At 56.3% G+C, this 24,691-nt stretch overlaps 1 protein-coding gene and 1 long non-coding RNA gene across 5 annotated transcripts in view; both read right to left on the bottom strand.

Annotated features, from left to right (window-relative positions):
- Positions 1-1,623: 1,623 nt before the first annotated feature.
- On the bottom strand, positions 1,624-4,110 carry LOC122687868. The gene is made up of 3 exons (XR_006339247.1): positions 3,820-4,110; positions 2,972-3,056; positions 1,624-2,175 (listed from the first exon to the last, which is right to left on the bottom strand). It is a non-coding gene; the product is annotated as an uncharacterized LOC122687868 (long non-coding RNA).
- An 863-nt stretch (positions 4,111-4,973) lies between these two features.
- The window catches only part of ARHGEF10 (Rho guanine nucleotide exchange factor 10), a 59,090-nt gene continuing 39,372 nt past the window's right edge, over positions 4,974-24,691 (bottom strand). For 3 of the 4 annotated variants that reach the window (XM_043893418.1, XM_043893419.1, XM_043893420.1), the window contains 11 exons: positions 22,830-22,945; positions 22,343-22,470; positions 22,083-22,183; positions 21,807-21,928; positions 21,093-21,179; positions 20,242-20,444; positions 19,539-19,696; positions 17,512-17,654; positions 11,996-12,170; positions 8,778-8,900; positions 4,974-6,611 (listed from right to left, as the gene is read on the bottom strand). In XM_043893418.1, the coding sequence (XP_043749353.1) occupies positions 6,100-6,611; positions 8,778-8,900; positions 11,996-12,170; positions 17,512-17,654; positions 19,539-19,696; positions 20,242-20,444; positions 21,093-21,179; positions 21,807-21,928; positions 22,083-22,183; positions 22,343-22,470; positions 22,830-22,945 (1,868 nt within the window). In that variant the 3' untranslated portion in view covers positions 4,974-6,099. The remainder of the gene's footprint in view (positions 6,612-8,777; positions 8,901-11,995; positions 12,171-17,511; positions 17,655-19,538; positions 19,697-20,241; positions 20,445-21,092; positions 21,180-21,806; positions 21,929-22,082; positions 22,184-22,342; positions 22,471-22,829; positions 22,946-24,691) is intronic. The other variant, XM_043893421.1, reaches the window with a different exon arrangement.

The following is a 24,691-nucleotide window of genomic DNA, read 5'->3' as shown; positions in this document are numbered from 1 at the left end:
ACACGGACTGCGCCCTGGTCATGCCAGTGCAGTCATTTCACACCATACACAGTGCCTGGCCCACGCTCATGCCCTGGCTATCCTGACGTCAGTACGACAGCAGAGCCTGTCTCTGTGGCCTCCTGGAACCGTCAGCACTGTGATCCTCAGTCATTGCTGAGTCAGTGATCCAGTGACCTCACTGAGGCTGAAGGCCTCTCTCTCATCGCCCTGCACTCTGGTCTGCGTGGACGCCCTGGTCTGCGTGGATGCTCTGGTCTCTGTGGACACTCTGGTCTCTGTGGACGCTATGGTCTGCGTGGACGCTCTGGTCTCAGTGGACACTCTGGTCTGCATGGACGCCCTGGTCTGCATGGACGCCCTGATCTGCGTGGACGCTCTGGTCTCCGTGGACGCTCTGGTCTGCGTGGACACCCTGGTCTGCGTGGACCATGTCAGGTGTCATCCACACACTTTTCTCAGCAGACTGCAAGCTACCAGGAGGCGATAAACCCTCGTCAAGCAAGTAAATATTACCATCATTAAATGGCCAATACGTTTATTAGTATCGATCCTAGCAAATATTCTTTTGGAAAAGAAATAAAAATTTTAGTTACTTTAAACTATTTTCAAGGTATGAATTCATAATGTTTGAGCAAGTTATCTGCAATTAAGTATGACTTCACATAAATCTATGCAGTATGTCTATATGTAAGCACAGGTATAATTCCGCAAAATACTAAGTGTAGAGACACACACACTCGTACACACACACATGTGTAGGACCCCAGGAGGTGGGGACTCCTTCCATTTTACCGCTGAGGAAATTGAACTTTCAGAGGCTTTCATTATCTCTTTCATTCTGTGTGAGGTGGAGCAGGAATTGGAGTCCAGCCCCAAAGCCCTGGTTTATGTTCACAGTGAAACACTGTCCTTCCAAATGATTGAATGAATCCATGCTTCAGAGAGCAAATCAGGTAGGCTTCAGCTCAGTTCAGTTCAGTTGCTCAGTCGTGTACGACTCTCTGCAACCCCATGGACTGCAGCACGCCAGGCCACCCTGTTCATCACCAACTCCCAGAGTTTACTCAAGCTCATGTCTACTGAGTCGGTGATGCCATCCAACCATCTGATCCTCTGTCGTCCCCTTCTCCTTCCACCATCAATCTTTCCCATCATCAGGGTCTTTTCAAATGAGTCAGCTCTTCACATCAGGTGGCCAAAGTATTGGAGTTTCAGCTTCAACATCAGTCCTTCCAATGAACACCCAGGACTGATCTCCTTTAGGATGGACTGGTTTGATTTCCTTGCAGTCCAACAGACTCTCAAGAGTCTTCTCAACACCATAGTTCAAAAGCATCAATTCTTCAGTGCTCAGCTTTCTTTACAGTCCAACTCTCACATCCATACATGACCACTGGAAAAACCATAGCCTTGATTAGACGGACCTTTTTTGGCAAAGTAATGTCTCTGCTTTTTAATATGCTGTCTAGGTTGGGCATAACTTTTCTTCCAAGGAGTAAGCATCTTTTAATTTCATGGCTGCAGTCACAATCTGCAGTGATTTTGGAGCCCCACAAAATAAAGTCAGCCACTGTTTCCATTGTTTCCCCATCTATTTGCCATGAGGTGATGGGACCGGGTGCCATGATCTTAGTTTTCTGAATGTTGAGCTTTAAGCCAACTTTTTCACTCTCCTCTTTCACTTTCATCAAAAGGCTCTTTAGTTCTTCACTTTCTGCCATGAGGGTGGTGTCAGGAAGGCTTACAAGAACAGGAATCGCTTGTGAGAAACGAATTCAGTGCCGCCTCCTTTCACTGCACTGACTCTGTCCACCCCAGAGACGCTTCGTGCTGTGAGCAGAGACCAACTTTGGGGCGTACACACCCTTGGGGAGAGGGGGCTGGTTGTGAGTCTTGAGAGGGATCTTTCCCAAGTTGTCATCCAGCTCATGACTCCTGGTTTATGATGCATGATTCCGCACAGGAGTGTCAGGAGGCTTGCCCGTGACTATAGAAGGAGACAGCGCGGGACGAGGATGTTGCGGCCGGAGGGCCAGGCCAGCCCACAAACCCGGTGCTGGCTGGTGCCGCGCGGCCGGAGGAACCCAGCGCGTCCTGCCTGCAAGGGGGTCCCGGGACTGGGAGAAGCCCTGTCGTCCCCGAGGGAGCAGTATGAACAAGGGCTTTGATGACCTGCAGGGTTAAACAGGACAGAAATCCAAATCGAAAGGTACCCTCTATGTTGCTGGCCTCCCCGCTGGTCATACTCTGACTGCAGAACAGTGCTTAATTTTTCAAATCATCTCTTCATAGTGAAGCCCTAATGAGTAAACCTCCAGAGCATAAAGTAAATAAGGAGCCTTACTTATTAGACACCAACTCAGTGAAACCCTCCACCCGTTATTCATCTGAATCTCCTCCTGTATACAGACGAGGGAACGGAGGCTCTAGAAGTAATGAGCCCCAGCTGGACGTCTGGTGAGCACGGCGGGTGCTCTCACCCCTGGTTTGTGTTTCTGGAAAACTCACTGCAATGGGATTCAGATGCTGGCACAGACTTCACGTACCAGCAAAGCGGCTTTCCAGAGTTATCTGCCCATGAGTCTGGATGGGGGATGGGGTTTCTCCCGGGGCTAGGGTCGGGAGCAGAGCCCAGGGCATAGCTGTCAGCCTGATGTCAGCCGTGGACCCTGCGGAGCCACAAAATCTGGATGGACAGCCCTCGTTTCCCCACGGTCTGTGCCCGAGGAATGCCAGGCTCTGAGCTTACGCGGAAGCCGGAGTCCACACCTGATGTGCTTGTAAATCTGGATGCGTGTATATCGAACTTGCTTAAAATATGGAACATTAGGGGTCTCCCGCCAGGGCAGGTTCCTCTTTCTCTTGGCTGAGTGTGGATCCCAATTTTCTTTAGGCTATAGATTTATCACTATCGTGCGTCTTACTTAAAGACCAATGTAAGTGAGGCCGTTTGAATGTGGGCCTTTACCTCTGTTCACACCTGCTAGTCTGCATGAGAAGTTCCATTTCAGGACCTACACAGGGTGTTTTATACTCCAGTTGGAAAAGCAGTGCTAAAACCAAACAGACCAGTGAGAAGTTGAGGACATCTGAGAACAGAACAGGAATCCCGTATGTTCGTACCAGAAAAGACATCACACTGTGCAACATTTGCTGGGGCCACAAGAAAAGGAGGAGGAGCCGCCGAGACTTGCCTCGACCAGGGGGAACTCGGGCGCCCTGTGCCCCACGGGGTCCGTCAGCATCCCTGCCCCACACGGGGGCGCCCTGTGCCCCGCGGGGTCCATCAGCATCCCTGCCCCACACGGGGGCGCCCTGTGCCCCGTGGGGTCTGTCAGCATCCCTGCCCACACGGGGGCGCCCTGTGCCCCGCGGGGTCCGTCAGCATCCCTGCCCACACGGGGGCGCCCTGTGCCCCGCGGGGTCCGTCAGCATCCCTGCCCACACGGGGGCGCCCTGTGCCCCGCGGGGTCCGTCAGCATCCCTGCCCACACGGGGGCGCCCTGTGCCCCACGGGGCCTGTCAGCATCCCTGCCCACACAGGGGCGCCCTGTGCCCCGCGGGGTCTGTCAGCATCCCTGCCCATACTCGGGATGCCAGCAGCACCCTTGCCCCCGCAGATGGTGAGCAGACTGCCCCCCCACCCCGGCCCCCAGGTGGAGGGGGCACTTGCTCCGACTGAGAACCACTGAAGCCAGAACAGGAATCCCGTAGGTTAGCAGCAAGGAAGGAAACCAACAATTATTTTGGATGAGCAGAAGAAATAAGCCCCGTTACGTACCGATGAGAGCATCACACACTCTGTCGCCTGCTCACCTGACACCTCACCTGCAGGCACTGGGAAGGAAGCCTTCCTGCCTCTTCTAGGTGGCCGCTGCGTCCCCTCCAGGGGTGCCCTGGCTGTGCACACACCACGGTGGGCAGGCCTCTGCTCTGCGCAGCCCCTGCCCTCCCCACCATGCTCCCACCGGGCTCGGCCGAGCTGTCCAGCAGCAAACACACCCCGGCCGCTCGGGAAGGTCACATCTCAAACAGCAGCCTACACGCTGGGCCACACACAGCAGACAAGGTGGTCTGTGTGAGCCTGACGTACCGAGGCCCTCTGGATCCAAGTGGACGCTCTGGGGGACGGAGTTCCCGGCCAGACGGTCAGGCTAACCAGTGCTCAGTTACTGCCAGCAAGGCCAGCGAACACGGAGGGCAGGGCTCCGAGATCAGCTCCACGGTCCCTGCCCCGGCCCTGTCTCTGCTCCACACCCTGGCCGGGCTCCAGGCGACCGCTCCCGGCAGAGGCTCTGCAGGCAGTGCTGGCTGAGCCCCAGGCCCAGCAGAGGCCCCGGCCCTCCCCTCGCTCCTCCTGTGAGTCCAGCCCTGTCGTCCCAGACCTGGGGAGCACAGGAAGGCTGGCCCCAGCCTGACTTCCCGCGGTGTTGCCTGCAGCCCCGGGGCGCCCACCCGCCCGCCTCCCCTTGCCCTGCGGCCCTGGCCTGACTTCCTGCCGCGCAGGCGCTGGGAGCACGTGTCCACACGACATCACTAAAAATAAAGACTGAGAAGTTCTAGACTGCGTCCCTGGAGTCTCTCAACAGCGACTGGGGATTGAAAGCATCCTTCCACAGGGACCTTGCACCGCCTCTGGAATCGACACGGGGGAGGCCAAGCTGGAAGGGACCAGCGGGCCATCCTTTGAAAGTAACAGTCACCTCTGTGTTTTATGGGAGCTTCCCTGGTGGCTTAGAGGGTAAAGCATCCGCCTGCAATGCAGGAGACCCGGGTTCAATCCCTGAGTCGGGAAGATTCCCCTGGAGAAGGAAATGGCAACCCGCTCCAGTACTCTTGCCTGGAAAATCCCATGGACCGAGGAGTTCGGGAGGCTGCAGTCCATGGGGTCCCAAAGAGTCAGACACGACTGAGCAACTTCACTTTCACTGCGTTTTATGGGAACAAAAGGCAACTCACAATGGTGGATGTTGTATTTTTAAATAAAAAGACTTTATTTATGAAATAAGATGGCAGCTAGCAGTTTAAGGAAACATGGGGAGATATTACTTCACATGGGGGCACGTATGCACCTTGGAAAACATTTGGCTAAGTCACAAAATTAGCATTTTTAGTCACCTGTAAAGTGCTGAGACATCTGTCTCGGGTGAATGCCTGCACTGTTTTTAACCATCCAGTGAGTAGAACATTGGTGGACAGATACACGTGGAGCACAGTGAACCCAGGTCACTCGCTCATGGTGACCAAGGCAGGCGGCCTGTGTGCCTGGGCTGTGCTGACCGAGGGCCACCCCTCCTGTGTCCTGCGTCCACTGCCAGCAAGGCCACCCCCCTGACCAGCACCACACATCTTTCAGGATGCGTTCAAAGCCAGAAAGTGCTCCTGGTTGACAGGTGCAAACACAGCAGGGAAGGCCGAAACGCCGTCTGCCCATCTCCAGTGACACAAAGACACACGCGTCTCTGACGTGGGTATTTTGGTGTCGACACTTGACTCTATTGATAGGAATTGAGCATTTTGGTTCAAAGCAAACATTATTTGTGAAATGTTACACATAATATATTGACTGAAACTTTGTTAATTTTTTTAATAGAAAATTGTGATATAAAAATACTACTTTGTTAAAAATATATAATACACGCATTATAGCACTTTGGAAAACTCAGCTCAACTCAGAAAGCAAATAACACCACCTGGACCGGTATATTTTAGCCAGCTTTCTTCATTGTTACAAAGTCTATTTTGGCGTTAAAGGATATACAACATAAATAAAAGTAGTGAATCTGAATCAAGTAAAATTGCTCTGAGAATGTTAATAAACCCCTCCACTACCACACATGCAGGACTTCCTGTGAGTTCCGAGTCTGTGAGCTCTGCAGGTAATCGGGCAGACGCAGAGCACCCTCCGAGGACTCCCGCTTGCGTGGACACGGCGTCCACACCCCCAGTTCCACGAGCATTCACCACAGGCTCTGCTGCGCGAGGAGCAGCGAGGGGCTGCCCGGAGACGCCCCCAGGACGGTATTGCACATTTCGGCCCCAGAGACGGTCGGGGATCCATCCTCAAGCAGGGTGGCTGTGTGATGGCGCCCCGGCTCACACGTGCAGCAGGGGGATCTGCCAGACCATGAGGGATGACGCCAGCTCCTCTGGCCGCTGCGGCCTGGCCTTCCTGCTCACGCGCCAGTGGCCCTGGCCCCCACAGGCCACCAGCACGGAGCTGGCCCTGGGCCTCCGGGCCCGCCTGCCTCGGCTTGGGGATGTGCAGGGCAAGCGCAGGAGGTCCTGGGCGAGGCTCTCCTCTGGCCGGGGCTCCAGGGAGCCAGAGCCCTGGGACGGGGTCGGGGACCCGGACGAGGAGGAAACGTCGCTGCCCTGGGTGATGGTGCCCGGTGAAGCACCCAGCCAGACGGCGTCGGGGCCGCCCCGGCCCGCGCAGAGCCCTGGCGCCTCGCCGGGGGGCGCGTCCCGCTGCTCGTCGTCCTGGGGGTCGGCGCTGGGCGGCGGGCTGTCCCTGGGCCTGTCCTTGTCGGCCTTGAAGGCGGCTGCGGCCACGACCAGGAACTTGACAGGCCCGTGGTGCGCGTGGTAGGAGACCAGGCCTCGTCCTGCAAGGGCACAGGTTGAGCTCGGCCCTCCTGGCAGGGCCCCGCACCCCCCACCACCCCGGCCACTTGGGACGCCCCGCGCGTGACAGCTCAGCAGGAAAACAGCGCCCAGGCCACGATCCCTTGCACTTCCAGTTACTCCGAGAACGCCCTCAAAACCACGGTCTAAAAAAGTACAGCCACGGCCTTCGTCAACGCTATCTCAGTCTGGCACTTGATTAGAATGGTTAAAGTGATAAAAGAGGTGTTTCACTCTCTGCATCCGAGCCTTCTCACCTGCTCTATGTGCTAAATCAATTCAGTCATGTCTGAATCTGTGCGACCCCATGGAGCCCACCAGGCTCCTCCGTCCATGAGATTCTCCAGGCAAAAATATTGGAATGGGTTGCCATGCCCTCCTTTAGGGGATCTTCCCAACCCAGGGATTGAAGCTGAGTCTCTTACATCTCCTGCGTTGGCACGTGGGTTCCTTACCACTAGTGCCACCTGGGAAGCCCACTTCTAATATGCCTTCCACCTCTTACTTGCAAATTGGCACCTAATATGGTCACTCAGTTCATTTTACTCCATCCTCTCCCACTACCTGTCCACCATCCCGTAGTAGAGAGACATTTCACATAACAAACGGAGAAGGTAAAGTTTCATTTGGGTAAAACAATAAGGCTGAGTGAAGCACAAGTTGGAATCAAGATTGCCAGGAAAAATGTCTATAATCTCAGATATGCAAATGACACCACCCTTAGAGCAGAAAGTGAAGAAGAACTAAAGAACCTCTTAATGAAAGTGAAAGAGGAGTGTGAAAAAGTTGGCTTAAAGCTCAACATTCAGAAAACTAAGATCATGGCACCTGGTCCCATCACTTCATGGCAAATAGATGGGAAACAATGGAAACAGTGACAGGCTATGTTTTTGGGCTCCAAAATCACTGCAGATGGTGACTGCAGCCATGAAATTAAAAGATGCTTACTCCTTGGAAGGAAAGTTATGCCCAACTTAGACAGCATATTAAAAAGCAGAGACATTACTTTGCCTACAAAGGTCCGTCTGGTCAAAGCTTTGGGTTTTGCAGTGGTCATGTATGGATGTGAGATTGGACTATGAAGAGGCTGAGCGCCAACGAATTGATGCTTTAGAACTGTGGTGTTAGGGAGGAGACTCCTGAGAGTTTTTTGGACTGCAAGGAGATTAAAACAGTAAATCCTAAAGGTGATCAGTCCTGAATGTTCTTTGGAAGGACTGATGCTGAAGCTGAAATTCCAATACTTTGGCCACCTGATGCAAAAAACTGACTCATCTGAAAAGACCCTGATGCTGGGAAAGATTAAGGGCAGGAGGAGAAGGGGACGACAGAGGATGAGATGGTTGGATGGCATCACCGACTCAATGGACATGAGTTTGAGTAAACTCTGGGAGTTGGTCAATTTCATCAAATTGACGGACAGGGAGGCCTGGCGTGCTGCAGTCCATGGGGTCACAAAGAGTCAGATACAAGTGAGCGACTGAATTGAACTGAAAAGAATGGGGTGTCCTTCCAATTTCTGTTTAGAAGTGTTTCTCTTCGGAACACTTTTTGTTGTGGCTGTTGCTCCCTTCCATACACAAATGAGGTGAGACAAGTCTCCCTGCCCCTGAGTTTGGACCTGCAGGTTCTTTCCTGCTCTTTCTGCATCAGGCCTTGCTCCTAGATCTGGCTGCTTCCTGAGACAGGCTCCTGAAGGGGAAACCTGACTCCTGACATGCTTTGCAAAAGGCCATGCCCATTGGAGCTCCTCCCGACACCGCACAAAAGCACAACCGAGCCTGCTCAGGTGCTGGGCTCTTCTGCTGCAGAACATACCAGCATCCATCTTCACTGAGTAAAGGTGTAGAGCAAGGCAGAGACTAAGAGGTGGAGAAAGAGGTAACATGAAAATGTTTTGGGGATGAGGGTCTCCCTGGACCACTGATGACAGAAACAGGAAAATAAAAGCATGACCTGATGATTCAAGTTGATAAACACAGTCTTTACAGGAAGAAATGAAGGAAACAAGGGTGGGAGGAAAAGAGAGAGAGACACCATCTAAAGAATTCACATTAAGCGAAGACACAGCTGGACACAGACGGTGGGCTCAGTGAGCGTCCGGGACAGGAAGAGGCCCCAGAGGCGCAGACGCGCCGTGCACTCACCGGTCACCTTGGGGATTCCCTGCAGGCGCGGGACAGGCAGGGCCACCACGACGCCCAGGCTGGTGCCCACCATCAGCAGGCCATGGCAGACGAGCAGGCTGGTCACAGACAGCCGCTGGTGCCCTGGACGGAGGGACAGGACAGCTGGTGCCCGCAGCCCACGCTCCGGGGCAGGTGTCCTGGGAACTGCCCAGAAACACTGCAGACCCCCCGAGTGCTCCCCGAGCCACACCTCCCGGGCGGGCGGGCGTCGCCAGAGCCCTAAGCTCACAGGGCGATGCTGCAGCCAGATGAGGAAGACCCCGAGGGGCGGGCGCGTCCCGGCTGCACTCAGGACCACGCGGCAGTGGCCGCGGGACAATCCGAGCATGACGCTCTTGGCACTGCTGGGCCGGCGCTTCCAGAGCCAAGCGCATCCCCCAGAGCCGTCCAGGGAAACCATCCACTTCCAGGCAGAGCCGCACACATGAACACACGCACACGCACACCAGACAGCAGCCTTGTGCACCAGAGCCCACTGCACAGGGGAGCAGAGACCTCAGTGCGGGACGGGCTCCCAGGGAAGGGACACGACTGAGCGCTGCAGAGGCCCTGCGGACAGGAGACCCCTGCGGTCTGGGCAGCTCTGGGAAACGCCGAGACGAGACTCGGCAGTCCCAGGGAGGGCCACCCCTCCGCGACCCTGCCCCCAGCAGCAGCGCCTCCAACGGGAGCTTGGCCGGGCGGCCGTCTGGCAGAGCTCCTTTCAGTGCTGAACTCGAGCGCGAGACCAGCCGTCCAGGCTGCTCCCGGGAAGCCAGGTCACTTCAGAACAGCTGGACCCTTCTGTTCCCCAGAAACGAGTCATTTCCAGTTTCTCTGCATTTGACCTGAAGTTCCCCTTAGATAAAGTGTGAAAATGAATGGTCTAAACACAAAAGCCAAAGGCAGGTCAGCATGTCTACACAAGTCACTTTTTGATTACTTTTGCAGCAACAACTACCACCAAACGAAAAGAACAGCTACGGAAGCCAAAGATCTGGTTTTACTTCTAAACACAGGCATGTGACTGATAAAAAGCCAGTGTATGAAGTTCCCAGGAATCCTGAACGTGTGCCTGTGGGGGCGGCTGGGGCTTTAGCAGTACCTAGGACCTGCATGTCCGCCTACACCTCAGTCTGTTCCCTAGCTTATAAATAGTCACTCTTGAGTCTGGTTTAAGTTGCTGAATTCCCTTGTGATGTGGTTGATGGCACTTAGAAAAGTTACAGTGACTTTTTAATTAGACAGAAACGTGGCCGTTTCATTTGGTGGTCTCACCCCTGGAAGGCGCTGTGTTCACTGCTTGGGCAGTTCGAAGGCCGATCTGACGCAAGTTCTCAGCACATTCCACCTGCATGCCTGCCCTGGAGACAGCAGGAAACAGCTGCATCCTGCTGTCCCTTGTGACCCGGAGGACGCACCACCCTCTGAACCTTGGCCAGAACTCCCCACCCACAGAGCAGAGCTGTGAAGACTGACCGGCTACCCTTGCGAACGTGCGTGCTGACCCAAGGTGCCACCATCCACCATCTGCTGAATCCAACGCGTTTTATGACAAAGATATGGCACTAACGGTGCTCAGAGTGAGCTCCAGAGAGGACAGAAAGAGGCAGCTCAACACGCAGACCCGGCCCACAGGGGAGCTGGCCAAGCCCCCATGAACTAAACAGGTCATCAACGCTGTGACAAAAAAAGGCCTGAGTTACAGTATATTTTTCTTTCCAACTCTTATTCCTCTGGCCTGGAAAGTCTTCATCTCTAGAACCTACTGGAATTGCACATTCTGAGAGAGAGAGCACGAAAGGACAGTTTACGTGTTACTGCCATTTCTGCATAGAAAGCAAAACCCACTGGGGCGGCCTCAGGAACACAGAATGAGGCTGTAGAATGAGGCTCACTCACGCGTGTCCGGGGTGATGGGAGCCCGGCGACCTGCAATGCCACGGGCCCGCGGGGCGCAGACGCGCTGACTGAAGGTCTGAGTGTCAGGCACTCACTGTGCACCACTGGCCCGAGGGTAAGACGATTCAAGACGTGACGCGAGAGGGGGGTCCCTGCTCCAGGATCACTGGTGCACCAAGAACCAGACCCGCGGCAGAGAGCTGTCTGAGCATCCTGGCACCGCCATCGGTGTGGCCGCAGCCTCATGACAGCACACCTGAGTTCTGCTCTAACTTCCACCTTCCTCACAGCCCACCAGGCCTGGCGGTAGTAAAATACGAGATGCAGACAGAGCACGAACCCCTGGGTATCGCCCAGCTTGTGAGGATGTCTCACACAACACGCTGACACGGAGCCTGCGCCAACCAGAGGCTCCACCTTGATGGGCCACAGCTCAGGAGGAAAAGACCCAGGCCTGGTGCGGGTGGGGCGGGCGGGGGAGCAGGCACTGGCCTGTGACAGCGGGCAGGGCCTTGTGGGTCCTGAGCCCGACGGCAGGAGCCACGCAGGTGGGCGAGACACAGGGCGTTAGCCAGGGGCCGGGAAGGGGAGAGAGCGAGATAGGGCCCGCCCACAGCCCAGCCCACACGGGCCACTCCCCCATGGGGACTGGGGGCTGGGGCCTACACAGATCCATTCACACGGTGCAGGGAAGCCTCTGCTCCGCCAGGAGAGGCGGCCCATGTGGGGAAGTACACGACATGCCCGAAATGTGAGCGTACTTCCAGAAGGCCCTCAGAGACACACACACGTGCCAGGCAACACACGTACATACTAGCTACATGCATGTACACACTTATACACACGGGCCACGTGCTGATACATGACAAGCATACATGTGTAACAGCCACATGCCTACACATACACACACACACACACATACACACACACACACACGCGGCCCCCACGCCCCCACTCTGCATGCTGGCTGCTCCGAGTCCTGCTGTGGGAACACCCACCCTCCTGGGGCTGGTGGAGCCCAGAGGGGCCACCCTGTGACCCCCCACACCCTCCAGCCGGTCTCCCCATCCTCCACTCTTCCACCTCAGGTCCTGCCCCCCACCCCAGGGCCACCCTGTAACCCCCCCAGGTCCCCCACACCCTCCAGCCGGTCTCCCCCTGTCCTCGGCTCTTCCACCATAGGTCCTGCCCCCAACGCCGGGGCCTGCTGACCACGAGGAACGGCCCGCGACCCTCAGCTCTGGCTCTGAGGGCGCCCTGTCGCACCCGCGCCCCAGCCCTAGGAAAGGCCCCACCTGGCAGCATGTGGTGGACGGGGGTGGCGATGTTGACGTCCTGCAGGTGCTTGAGCGTCTCCGTGTGGAACAGGCGGAGTGTGGACCCCGAGGTGAAGGCGACCCAGATGCCCACGCCGGCAATGGCCATGTGCGAGACCACCATGCCCTCCTCCTGGTGGGCCTCCAGCTGGCCCTGGGGAGATGAGGGAACAGACATGGTGGGGCATCGGGTGCTGTGCTGAGTCTCGGGGGGCCCGTCATCCCCCCATCCGTGCATGGTGTCTAGACGGTGCCCCAGACCTCACCTCCCGTCAACCACCTGCCACGTGGGCACCGTCACCCCAGACCCACGGGCACACGTGTGTGGACCCATCAGCCCCAACCTGAAGGGAGGGAGGGGCCGCGCTGCCCGTGAGGAAACCCCTCTGCATCCTGCCCTCTGGTCCCTGCTCCATCTGACAGGGTCCCCCCAAGCCTCTAGGCTGAGCGTGCCCCCACCTCCATCTTGACCGCCCTGCTCTGCAGGGAATCCCGGGGGGACCCCTGCACCCTGTCCCCACGGTGGACGGCTGGGGCTGGGCAGCTGCGATCACTGCCAGGGACTGGGGGGCAGGCGCGGTGAAGCCTGGAGACGCAGGGAGAAGGAACAGCATGCCCACAGAAGTCCTCTTAGTCCAGAGTGGATCACAATCCCGCCCCACTCCCCGCCCTGCAGAGAAGTCACTGAAGACCCCGTAAGGGTAGAGAGCAGGCTCAGACCATCCTGGGGCTGCTCCTCAAGCGCTGAGAGCAAAAGAGTGCTCACCACCCGCGACGCGGGCACCGTCCTCGCACACACAGGAAGGGTGTGCTGGCAAACCTTCCCACCGCACCCACACCGCCAGCTGGACTGGAGGCGGACCTGCGAGTGTGCTTTCAGTCGGGTGGGGATTCCGTCCCAAGGCATCACGCCCCGTCTTAAGTGAAGGTGGCCTCGAGCGGCTTGGGGGACTCCGGCACCGCCGAGATCCCAGAGCCACAGCGCTGGCTGGAGCACGCAGTTCTGTCGCCACCACGTGCCAGAGCCACGCGTTCCCTCTGAACAAAGGCACGTGCATGCGCGCCTCCCAGTCTCCCCAGTAATCGCACGTGCAACTTAAATGTGTCAGCGGGCTGGGCCGGCGTCGCGGTCAGGAAGGCGCCCCGCGTCCTCAGGGAGAGGCTCTCCTGAGTGCACGCCGGAGCCCCACGGTCCCCTTTCTGGGGAAGGACAGCCTGGGCTCCAGCAGCAGCACGGGGGCTCGGCTTCCCCACACCGTCTGTGGTGCTCATCAGCGCTCCTTTGCTGCCACTGCCGTCTCCGTGGGGGTGACGGTGTCTCGCGGTCGCTTTGGTCTGCGTTTCCCTGAGGACTAACGATGTTGTGTGCCCTTCCCTGTGTGCGCGGGCCATCTGGGTATCTTCCCTGTGGAACAGTCCGTGCAGAGCCTCGGTCCACTCCTGGACCGGGCTGCTCCTCCTCCGCCTGTTGAGCTGTCGGTTGTGTAAGCCGTTTGCTGTGCATCCTTGGCAGGTCCGTGACTGGTCTGTCAGTACGTCCTGCCTCCCAAGGGTCGGCTTTCCACTCTGTAGGTAGCCTGTGGAGCGGCTGGGCTGCCCCATCCACGGTGTCACGTGACAGACACAGCCTTTCCCTCCTGACAGGCCTCCAGGGGGGCGGTTTCCATCCTCTCTTCTGTGTACCGGCACAGACCCCTTGGGAAGCCCAGACGGGGCTGGAGGAAGCGGGAGCCCCGGGTCACACCCCACTGCCCCGCGCACTGCCGAGAGGGCGGCCGGCTGGCCCGCAGCCCACGTGCGGAGACTGACCTCCCTTGTCCGGTCACCTCCAAGGGAGACCCCGGGCAGGAGAGCGGGGCCGCCCTGGAGAGGAACAGGGCGCCGCGGGGCCGTCTCCGTGCTCCCGGAGCCTGAGGGAGCTCCGTGCCCGCTGCCCTCTGGTGGCCGACTGTCTCAGCGTCATCGTCATCGCCGAGGCTTCTGCAGGGAGCCCGGAGGCCGGTCTGCGGGGTCCTAGGGCCGCACTCTGCGGTAACGTTCTCAGTGCATCTCCCGCAACCAACCTCACCCCCCTCCCCTCAACGCCTCTCAGAAAATCCTCTGAGAAGACAGATTTCTTCACATCTGGTCTGTGTTTAAATCCCCGCCTGCCCGCCGCCTCCGGAGCACAGCACAGGGCTCAGGGTCACGGGGCAGCCCGTTCCAGAAACAGAGCCGAGTGCACCGCCTCATGGCCGCGGCCTCCGCCTCACCAGCTCTGCCCAGGCGGGCCGGGGCGGGGGCCATGCCCCCCAAGCCCTTGACAGGCCAGAGGCTGACAGCCCACGAACCCCGGTGAGGCCTCCACGCCCCAGCCCAGCCTGTGCCCCTCGCGTCCCCACGCCCGCACTCAGCCTGTTTCTGGGCCAAAAGGGCCCAGAACCGCCTGCTCACGTCCTGACACACGTCAGCCCTGCCCTGGGACGCTGTGCGTCCTTCCTTCTGGGGAAGCCCGCCCCCTCCCCCAGACAGGGCCGCTTTGGAGGTCTGTGACCCGCGGGGCCAGGTTCCCGCTCAGAGGACCCCTGCCTCGTGCGATGCCTGACAGCTGGCATCTCGGAGGCAGGACGTGGGGCCCGGCAGAGCCACAGCCGTCCTCACCCGGACACGCCCCCAGGGCTGGTGGCCAGCGTTGGCCCGTGAGTTCTCCCCGTGTGCCCGCTCTGCATGGCACCTGCATGTGGGGAGTGCAGGACCCTGCTCCGCTGCGGGACGGACGATGCGAGTGAGAGCTTAACTCAGGATGCTTGGCCTGCCTCCCGCTGTCTCAGAAGCTTGGTCTTCTGTTTGAAAATGGGAACTTTGGGCAGCAGGGCACCTGAGTCCCTGTCCACCATGAAATCGTGAGGCTCCAGACTCCAAACGCCTCTGGAGGGGCAGAGTCCCAACCCTTACTGGGTGTCTCAGAACCGGCCCACCCATGGGCTCAGGCCTGTCCCCAGTGTGCCCTGCATTCCGTCTTTCTACAGAATGAGAGAAATTTAACTCGGAAAAGAGGCATCAACTCAGGAAACACTCCGCTACCTTAATAACTTATCTGTTTCAGTCTTCCTATTTTCCTCTTCAACATCAGGGGTATAAAGAAAGCTTTTTCTCCTTCCTCTCTGTCTGCAGTCAGGAGCACTGCACAGTGCAGAAAATCAAAAGGAAGGAAGAACAGGCCTTAAGGTAAACAGCTCCAGCAAGAAACTGAGACTGAAGTAAACCGTGGCCCCAAGACACAAAGCTATGTGGAAAGCACCCACAGAGCCCGGAACATTCCGCCTGCTCCCAAACAGCAGGCTACCTTCCGAGCTGCAGCCATGTTCCCAAAGCGCGACGTTTTCCCAAAAGGCATGAAATGAGTCCCAGAAAGGAGGCTCTCGTAGTTGGGAAGGAGGAAGAAGCCTGACCCCCAAATCCAGGTGACGCAGCTCCATTTCGCACACTGGGCGTCATGGTTCCCCGTCTGCTCTCCCTGACCCGATGGCGGGCAGGCGGGGAATTCTGTTCCCGCAGTGCTGGGCACGTGGCCCGCCCAGGGCAGCGCCATGACACTGAGCTGGCCCTGCAGCCCCACCCCCCAACCCGGAACCGGCCCAACCACCGCTGAGCAGAGGTCACTGCAAGGACACTCACCTGCCGCGGAACCTCAGACACCCTTTCCTTCCGAATGTATGCCCTACCTCACCACCTGCTTGACCCAACCCAGAAAGAGTGTAGCCTCGTGACCCTCATGGGTCCTACTGCCACGGCACCACTCCCAGCAGCAGCCCCCCAACCAAAGAGGGTGGAGACCACCGTGATTCAGATCTCTAGAGCTACACCAATGGCCCACTGTGGTCTCCCTGCACGACGGAACCACGGGACAAATCACATATTTTAATAATAGAGTAGACTTCGCTTCTGTCTATATAAATACATCTACTCATCTTGGTACTAAAATTGCACAGAAAGGAGGCTCTTACTTAAATCTAAACATACTGTTTCTGAGTATCCAAGGTTTACAGCATACACACTGTCTGGGACTTGTGGATGGAACATACTCTGATGATTATAAGGTCATACTGTTGTGTTAGCATGGAATTGCCCTGGTGGTGGCTACAGAAACCATCATTCTGGCTTTGGTATGAACTTATGACAAAACTAATGCACTGGTTTTGGAGAAATGTCCTAAAGCAGCGGTCCCCAGCATTGTTGGCACCGGGAGTGATTTCATGGAAGACAATTTTTCCACGGGTGGAGGGGGTAATAGTTTGGAATGACACATGCGCATTACATTTACTGCATGCGTTACTCCTATTATCACACCAGCTCCACCTCAGGCCAGCAGGCACTAGACCCTGGAGGCCGGGACCCCTCTTCCAATGAAAGGTTGTTATCTCACTACTCCTTCTGCGTGAAGAGAAAGCGAAATACGACCGCCGTGCAGTGTGGGGCTTAGCTGGGATGTGGACTCTGACTCTAACGAGCTCAGAGGTGATGCTGCTGCGGTGCACGGCGGGGAAACGTGGTTCCAGCAAGCGGTCACCGCGCTCGCTGATGAGTCCCCTGCGCAGGTGTGTGGTCAATGACTTACTTCTTCATGCTCCACTGAGGGTGTCTTACTACCCTGAGGTACAAGAAGTAAGAAGGAGCAGATGCGCAGAAGCAGAAACAAGTTGCTACACAGACGCTGGGCAAGGACTCCCCTGGAGGTCCAGTGGTTGGGACCCAGCGCCTTCACTGCTGCAGCCCTGGCTTCAATCCCTGGTAGCGGAACCACAATCCTGCAAGCCGTGCGGCCCAGCCAAGGAAAAAACAGGAAATACCGGGCAAAGCCAGGTCTGTCTCCTGCCTCTGCTCTTGCCGTCAGCCCCGTCCCCTCTCCTGCGGAGCGCTGACCCTTTGCCACTTGAGGAGGCTCTGTCCTGGGGGCTCGGGGGAGGTCACGTCAGAAATATACGGAGGAGCGACTTGTGGTCCAATGGCCAGCACACCCCACTGTCTGCACCTTGTAAGTCTGTGGCTTTGTTTGGGCTCTAACGTCCCTCCGTCCACAACGTCTCCAGGGTAAAGAATCGAGGTCTGAGACCCAGCTCTGATTTCTCCAACACCTGTCATCTCTACTGAATAAATGCGTTTACCGCATTGACATGAAACACCTCTTCAATCAAGCACTAAGCCTCCATGTGTCCTTGAAGACTTCCCACTATGTTCCTACTGAACACATTTTTTAAAGTAACATTAATACTAATTAGCAGGTACATGATGCATAATTATCCCACGGGTGTGGCTGGAAAAGGGCTGTGGGATCCTTGAGTTAATCCTTCTTCCCACGCCAAAGGAGGAAGGCTTTCCCTTTAGCGCAGGGGCCGCAGGCAAGACGCTGCCTGAGCTTTCTGCAGGCGAGGGGTGCTCCTCAGCCACGCCTGGGAAGTCAGTGCACTGGTGCTCGGCGTCTTTCCCACACGGCGTGGCCACTTAAAACGACTCACCTCCACAGCGAGAGTCTCCACACTGACGATGGAGACTTGGCCGCCAGACGCCGCCCACAGCGTGTCTTCCATCAAGAGCAGACTTCGAACTGGGAGGACGCCTAACTTAATCACCGTCTGAGGCTCGGAATTCCAGGCTCCATCTTAGAAGAAAATATTTCTTTCAATTTCATTCAAATTCAGTTTCTCAAACTGACATTTCTTCAAAGACACATAGATGGCCAATGGGTACATAAAAAGATGCTCAGCATCACTCATCATCAGGGAAATATAAGCCAAACCCACAGTCACACCGGTCAGAATGGCCATCACCAAAAAGACAAGAAATAACAAGTACTGGTGCGGATGCAGAGAAAAGACAACCCTTGTGCACTGCTGCTGGGACTGTACGCTGGTGCAGCCACGGTGGAGAAGAGTACGGAGGTTCCTCAGAAAACTGAAAAGAACTACCATACGCTCCAGCAACGCCACTGCTGGGCATGTATCAGTCCACACAGAACAGAAACACTACTTTGAAATGATACACACCCTTCAATGTTCACTGCAGCATTATTTACAACAGCCAAGACACAGAAGCAACCTAAGTTGCCGATGGATGAACAGATACAGAAAATGCGATATGTGTAGGCACAATGGAATATTACTCAGCCACAAGAAAGAATGAAATCTTGCCATTTGTGAGCGCATGGATGGACCAGGAGGACTGGATGCTAAGTGAAATGTGTCAGAGAAAAGGAAACACTGTATGGAAAAGGAAACACATATACAGATTCCACTGTATATGTGGAATCTAAAAAAGCCAAACTCGTAGAAACAGAGAAGAGGGGTGGTTGCCAGGGGCTGGGGGTGGGGGAGACAGGGAGATGATGGCCAAAGGGCACAGGCTCCAGTTATAAGATGAAAAGTTCTGAGGATCTAATGCACAGCATTATGGTTACAGTTAACAACATACTTGAAACTTGTTAAGAGAATGGACCTTAAATGTTCTCAGAACAAAAAAAGCAATTGCTAGTACCTGATGTGATAGTGGTGAGAGCTAGCAGGTGGTGGTGACCACTTTGTAACATGTATATGTAACAAGTCAAGAAACGGTGTACCTCAAACTTACATAATGTTATATGTTAGTCATATCTCAGTAAACTTTGCGGGGAGGGGGGTGGTTTAAATTCACCCAGTAAACAAAAATAAAGCCTGAAAAAATTCATAACACTGGAAGAAACGGACATAGACACCCCAAATCAAGCTGGAAGGCTTGTTAGACCAGATGTATCATAGTCATTTCAAACTTTCAAATAGTCGATAGTTCCCATGAAATTTAAACTCTACTGGAGCAGCAGAAAAAAACAACTTGAGTGAGTGATGCTGAACAAAGGTGGCAAAGAAGAGAAGCAGAGAGAATCCCATGATAAACACTCATGATTCTAAATAAACGTGTATTTAAACAGGAATCACACCAAGCAGGAGCGAAACAATGGGTCCTCTGCAGTGTGAACCCTCCCCGAGGGGCCCTGGATCCTGCCGCGCCCCTCGTTCTCTGCAGGAGTTCAGCGCAGGTCTTAACCAGTCCAGCCCGGGACCGCGGGCTTCTGCTCTGGGACGCAGTGAAGCATGTGCAACAGGAGGTGCTGTGCCGGGCGGCCTAACCCTAACCCTAACCCTCATTCTCTGCAGGAGTTCAGCGCAGGCCTTAACCAACCCTAGCCCGGGACCACAGGCTTCTGCTCTGAGACGCAGTGAAGCATGTGCAACAGGAGGTGCTGTGCTGGACGGCCTAACCCTAACCCTCACCCAACAGCTGGCGCTGTGCCGGGCAGCCTAACCCTAACCCTCACCCTCACCCTAAGCCAACAGCTGGCTCTGGGCTGGCCTCTACCCACATCCTCCCTTCAGGACTGACTGAGTCACGGGAGCCTCAGGATGGAGGGTGGCTGGTACTGATGGGACTGCCGCTCGGCCCAGAGTGAACACCCTCCCCTCGAGACGCAGCAGTGACACCTCCGCTCACAAGCGCACCCCGGGACACTCACCGTCTGCTCTGGCGTAGACGGCCACAGCGCCGTTGACCAGGCCAGCGTATAGGCTCTGGGATGTGCAGGCCAGGCTCATGACCGTGGACTTATCTGGGGTGAAGAAGTGCTGCAGCCGAACCTTCTTGCAGCCTTGGCTGCTTTTGTAGATGGAGATGCTGAGAGACACATCACCCGGTGGGCGCGCGCTCACATGGAAGGGCGCGAGCACTGAGCAGAACCTTGTCCACCCCAGCCCGCCCTTCCCCACCTCCCGCTCCTTCTGCAAACACCTGGCTGCACTGAAAAGGCTGCTGACCCTCTGATCTCTCTTCTCTTCTAAAAGAGAAGTTCTGGGTTCTTTTTTAAGCCTAGTTCTTCCTACAGATCTAGGGACTTCACACGAGGAAAGTCAACGCAACTTCCCTTTAAACTCTGAATGATGCTCAGTGTGAGGTTAACACAGAGCACATCTCTGTCTCATTCTGAAGTCTAAGAGCGATGTGCACTTAGAAGCATGAATCAGCAGGAAGTGCGTCTGCAGCAAAGGGCAGCAGGACTAGAACTCCCTGTAAGGTGCCGCCGCCCCCTGGGGTTCCCCAGGAATGTCCCACGCATGGGCTCCTTCAGAGTCGACTCCCAGCCTGCTCCACCCTCACCACACAGACCCCAGAGAGTTGCCACGGAGGGTCGCGGCAACGCCCAGGGCCAGGGGCGCGCTCACCTGCCCTCCTCCGTCCCCAGGCAGACGGCGGGCACGCCCAGCGCCCGGCCCCCGCCCTCAGGCTCGCGGGGCCTGTCCTCGGCGGGCACGTACGCCATGCACAGCACGCGGGACTCCACGTTGAAGCACTCGATGACCTTGGGGCTGGAGTTGTGGAAGGAGACGATGGCGATCTGGCCCATCTGACTGGTACAGCTCCCGATCTAGGGGGCGGTGGGAGACGTGAGCGGGGGGCTCCCACGGGGCCTGCACAGCTGACCCCCACGGCCGCAGCGAGACCCGGCTCTGGAGTGGGAACCAGCTCCCAACAGCGTTGGATGACCTCCCACGTATGCCCCCTCTGCGACCCTCTGTGTTCAATCAGGTAGCGTTTTCCTTTACTTAAATGAGGACAGAACAGTTTTGCTCTTGTAAAAGTCACATTTATATCCTTTAAAACCCGAACACCTAGCACCACACGATGGCAGAGGCCCATCGATATGTAATTCAAAGTCTGGAAATACGGACTAGAATCAATCTTAAACCAAGCCTTACCTAAGAAAACAAGGATACAAAAAGAGGAAAAAAGGGGTGAGAAATGCCCCAGTTGAAAAAAAAAAAACATTTAAATACTTCTATTATTTAAATTAGTTGTCTTTGGATTGAAATTAACCTGCAGAAGTTTTATTTGAAAAAGAAGAGAGAAAAGCATTTCACTCTAGGATTGTCCTTTTCCCATCTGGGACTTTCATGTCTATAGCACACTGACGCCTAACAGCAATCTATGGGACAGCCCTGTCTGTCATTTTCTCATTAACTGTGGATATGGATTCTTCACGAACCTGCATTAAAGACAAACAAAGGCATCTTACCCACAGGAAACCATGAGCCACGGAAAACGAGTCTGACTGATTCTCATTATTCAGGTATGGCTCAGGATTATAAACAGCACATTCAATCTAAAGGGGAATAAAATCAAAGACCCAAATTTAAAATGGGACTCAGAGGAGGCTGGAAGGCAAGTCTTTTAACAGATAACAGTGTCTGACGGAAGCCACGGAAATGACAAAGACTAAGAGAGGAAAAGATGGATGTACGAGTTGCAGAAATTTGGTTTTTAGATGCAAACACCTGTGTGCCCGGGGGCTGCATCCCCATGGGGGAGGCCACATCAACAGGCCCTTGCCTCTCCTAGGGAGCGGGTTCTGCCACTGGAGGGGTCCCCATAAACCGAGGGAGCTCCAGGTCTGAGTGTCGGCCAGAGACCACATGGGAAACAGTAACATGTCTCTTAAAGAGAGATACACCACATGTCTCAGTGGTCACAGCAGTCACTGGTCACAGTGCCTGAGCGCACAGCACAGGCACGCGAGTGTGAGGCCACCTGGAGACGGGGTGGGCCCACTCCCCAGGCCGGCAGAGGGCCCCCAGCTACGACCCACAAGGGAGCCCAGCCGCCGGGCGAGGGGCCTGTGAGGAGGGCGGGGCAGAGGCCGAGACCAGCAGGATCTGGCCTGAAGCACCCTGGTCCTGCAGGATCTCTATGCGCGCCAGCCCGGAGGCCACGCCTAGGCTGCCTGGCCCACCTTGAACTCCTGCTGCTTGGCCACTGTCACGGGCATGTGTCCCAGGAGCAGCGGGTGTCTCTCCTTCCTGATCTGGTTCCCGTCGTCCTCCACGCAAAACCAGCCCAGGTGGTTCTCCTCCTCTGCAGCCGCCGGGGAGAGCCAAAATAGGTGAGGACGAACCCCTCCTCAAGCTTCCTTCCCAGCCGCAGTCTGACCCCCCCCGGGCGTGCACCCATCCTAGCAGAGGAACATATGCCGCCCCTGCTTTCATCAGCTGACCTCAACCCCGCTTACCCAGGGCGAGCTTGGCCATCTGCAGGCTGTTGATCCAGGACTCCTTGATGGCGGGAGTGAAGGTGTTGAACACGGCGGTGAAGAAAGTCGGCCGGCCGGACCTGCAGGGAGAAGGGAAGGCCGTTCACTCCACAGGTGGGCTCCAATGCGTGAAATCCAGTCCCGGGGCCTGCCTGTAGGATTCGGTCCCCGAACCGCGAGGACGGGCAGGTTGGGACAGAGGACCAAGCTCGCTACCCCCCCCGCTGAGGCCCACTGACTTGTCCTGCTTCCCCGGGAGCTGCAACTGCACCCGGCAGCAGTCAGCAGCCCGGATCTCTTCTTCCTTCTTCAGAATCAGCCTCTGCAAGCCGGACATCCAGTCCTGGGCCACCGACGGGTTCAGGTTCTAGGAGACACACAAGCACATGGAGAGGTGTGAGTAGGCCAGCACCGGACCGAGGGAGAGGAAGAGAGAGATGCCATGACATCAAAGATCCAGGGACACCAGAGACACTGATCACGTCAGGAAAAAGGCTCCTGCGGGAGGAGGGCCACACGGCGCCAGGACGTTTCTAAGGGAACTGAGGCTCGAGTCAGCCTAAAGGCGAAGACAGTGACACTGGAAGGCTTCAGCTTCTCTGAAATAGGAGACACAGTCAGATCAAGGCTTGAAGAAACTCCAGTCCTCCCTTCTGGGTGGTGGGAGACATACTGATGGTGGTTTAGAAACTAAAAGAGGATTTAAACCCAAGATTCGGCTGTCACCTGATAGTTTCCTTTGAGGTTTCCAACCAGCTGAGTGATATGACCGATGACGCTGAGGTCATGCAGCAAGTTTTGCAGGTCTTGATACAGCTGCCCCGGCCCCATGTAGCCTCGGTCTGCAACACAGGTGACAAAAGGCGCACGCTGAGGACTGCCCTGGTGCTCCAGTGGCTCTGAAGGCAGGGGGCCCTGGTTCCATGCCTGGTCAGGGAGCTAGATCCCGCATGCTGCAATGGAAGATCCCAAGTGTGACAGCTAAGACTCGGTGCAGCCAAAGAATACTAAAAAATTAAAGCACACAAATCTCAGTGTGCTCCCGCCAGGGCTTGAGGAAGGAGACTCGAGAACGGAGTCTAGCTCACCCAGAATTTTGTAAATTCTGCGACAGGCTTGAAATCTCAGGGTTGGAAAGCCAAGTGGAGTCCATGCGGCCAAGGACACAGTGACTGTGTCCAGAGACCCCCAGGGGCGTGGACCACGGCCCGGCGGATGTGGCCAGCTGCAGCTCTGTGCCTGAGGGCCCCTCCTCACCCCAGGCACCCACCACATAGCGGGTGCTGGGGGCATCCAGGACCAGGGATCTCCAGGCGGGGGGGAACCAGGCAACAAAGAGGCCACAGACAGACACCAGCAGAGACAGCGAGGGCGTCCCCGGCTCCTGATGGGCACGTCACCCTGATCCACCACAGGTCTCCCTGGTCTGTGCCTGTTCCCAGACAGGGAGGTGCTGCAAGTGGCTGCCGGTGCCGCCACACAGCCCCTCTGCCCAGAGCCGCGGCCGCGCCCAGCCCCGAGCATGCATCTCCCCTTGGAACAGAGGCCCAGCCATGCCTGTGAGCTGCCAATCGTGAGCATTAAGTAACTACATAGAAATCAGTGGGAGTGATTTTCCCACAATGACATGCATCAGAATTTGCACATGACTGCTCCCGCCTGCTGAGGGTTTCAGGAACCTGTCCTTGGGACAGGCCGGCTGCCTGGTGGCGATGCCTTCCCCATCTTGTGTACACGTCTCTGAGGGTCTGACAGCTCACCCTCTGCCCCAAAGGCCCCCCAGGCATCCGCGCTGTGGACACAGCCCCTCAACGCCTGCCACGGTGCCCACCTGGCACAAATTCTTGCAAACTGAGGGTGGTCTAGGGGCCACTTGTGGAAACTGAACTGAGATTATGAGAATCCTAAATGAAGAATCCAGTGTCACCTTATTTTTGCCATAAGGGAAATTTATTTCCTCATAAACCCGCCTCCTGAGATAGCATGGAGCAGAGTTAAACTAAGATGCAGTGGGCACAGAATTTTGCAAAATAAGTTCCTGAACTTAAGCTAACCGAGGGCCTCCAGCTTGCAAGGCTCCACACCTGGGGGAAAACTCAAGGCCTCACGTGGCACCCCGCCAAGGACAGGCAGGGCGTGGGGCGGAGGCGCCGCCCAGCCCGGCCCTGCAGGGCCCTCCGCCCACAGCTGTGGTTGCCGGGCAGGGAGGCCCACGCTGTCCCCACCACTCAACCGCAGCACAGCCTGCAGTGCTGAACTTCAGAAGAGTCATTCAAACAGCAAAACAGTCACGTGAACATCAGGGAGCAGGGTTTCTAACTCAGCTTCTCAAAATAACTTGGGATGAGAAGCGTGGGAGCGTCAGGAGAGACAGCGGTGAGGGCGCTGCAGCTGTTCTGTGAAAACTCCGGCACGACCGAGGCAGCCAGCCAGCGAGTGTGTCATGGACGGGAGGCTCCCAGCTGCCCAGACCCACCAGAGGAACCCCAGCGCTCAGCCTGGTGCTGGGGTCAAAGGGCAGAATCTGTGCATGTGGGCAGCTCACCATCTGTCCCACAGGACCAGCCCTCTCTTCAGGGTGAACCTGG

The sequence above is a fragment of the Cervus elaphus genome, chromosome 32, assembly GCF_910594005.1.
Source record: "Cervus elaphus chromosome 32, mCerEla1.1, whole genome shotgun sequence".
In the NCBI taxonomy this organism is placed as follows: domain Eukaryota; kingdom Metazoa; phylum Chordata; class Mammalia; order Artiodactyla; family Cervidae; genus Cervus; species Cervus elaphus.
This window is presented reverse-complemented; position numbering and strand designations above follow the sequence as displayed.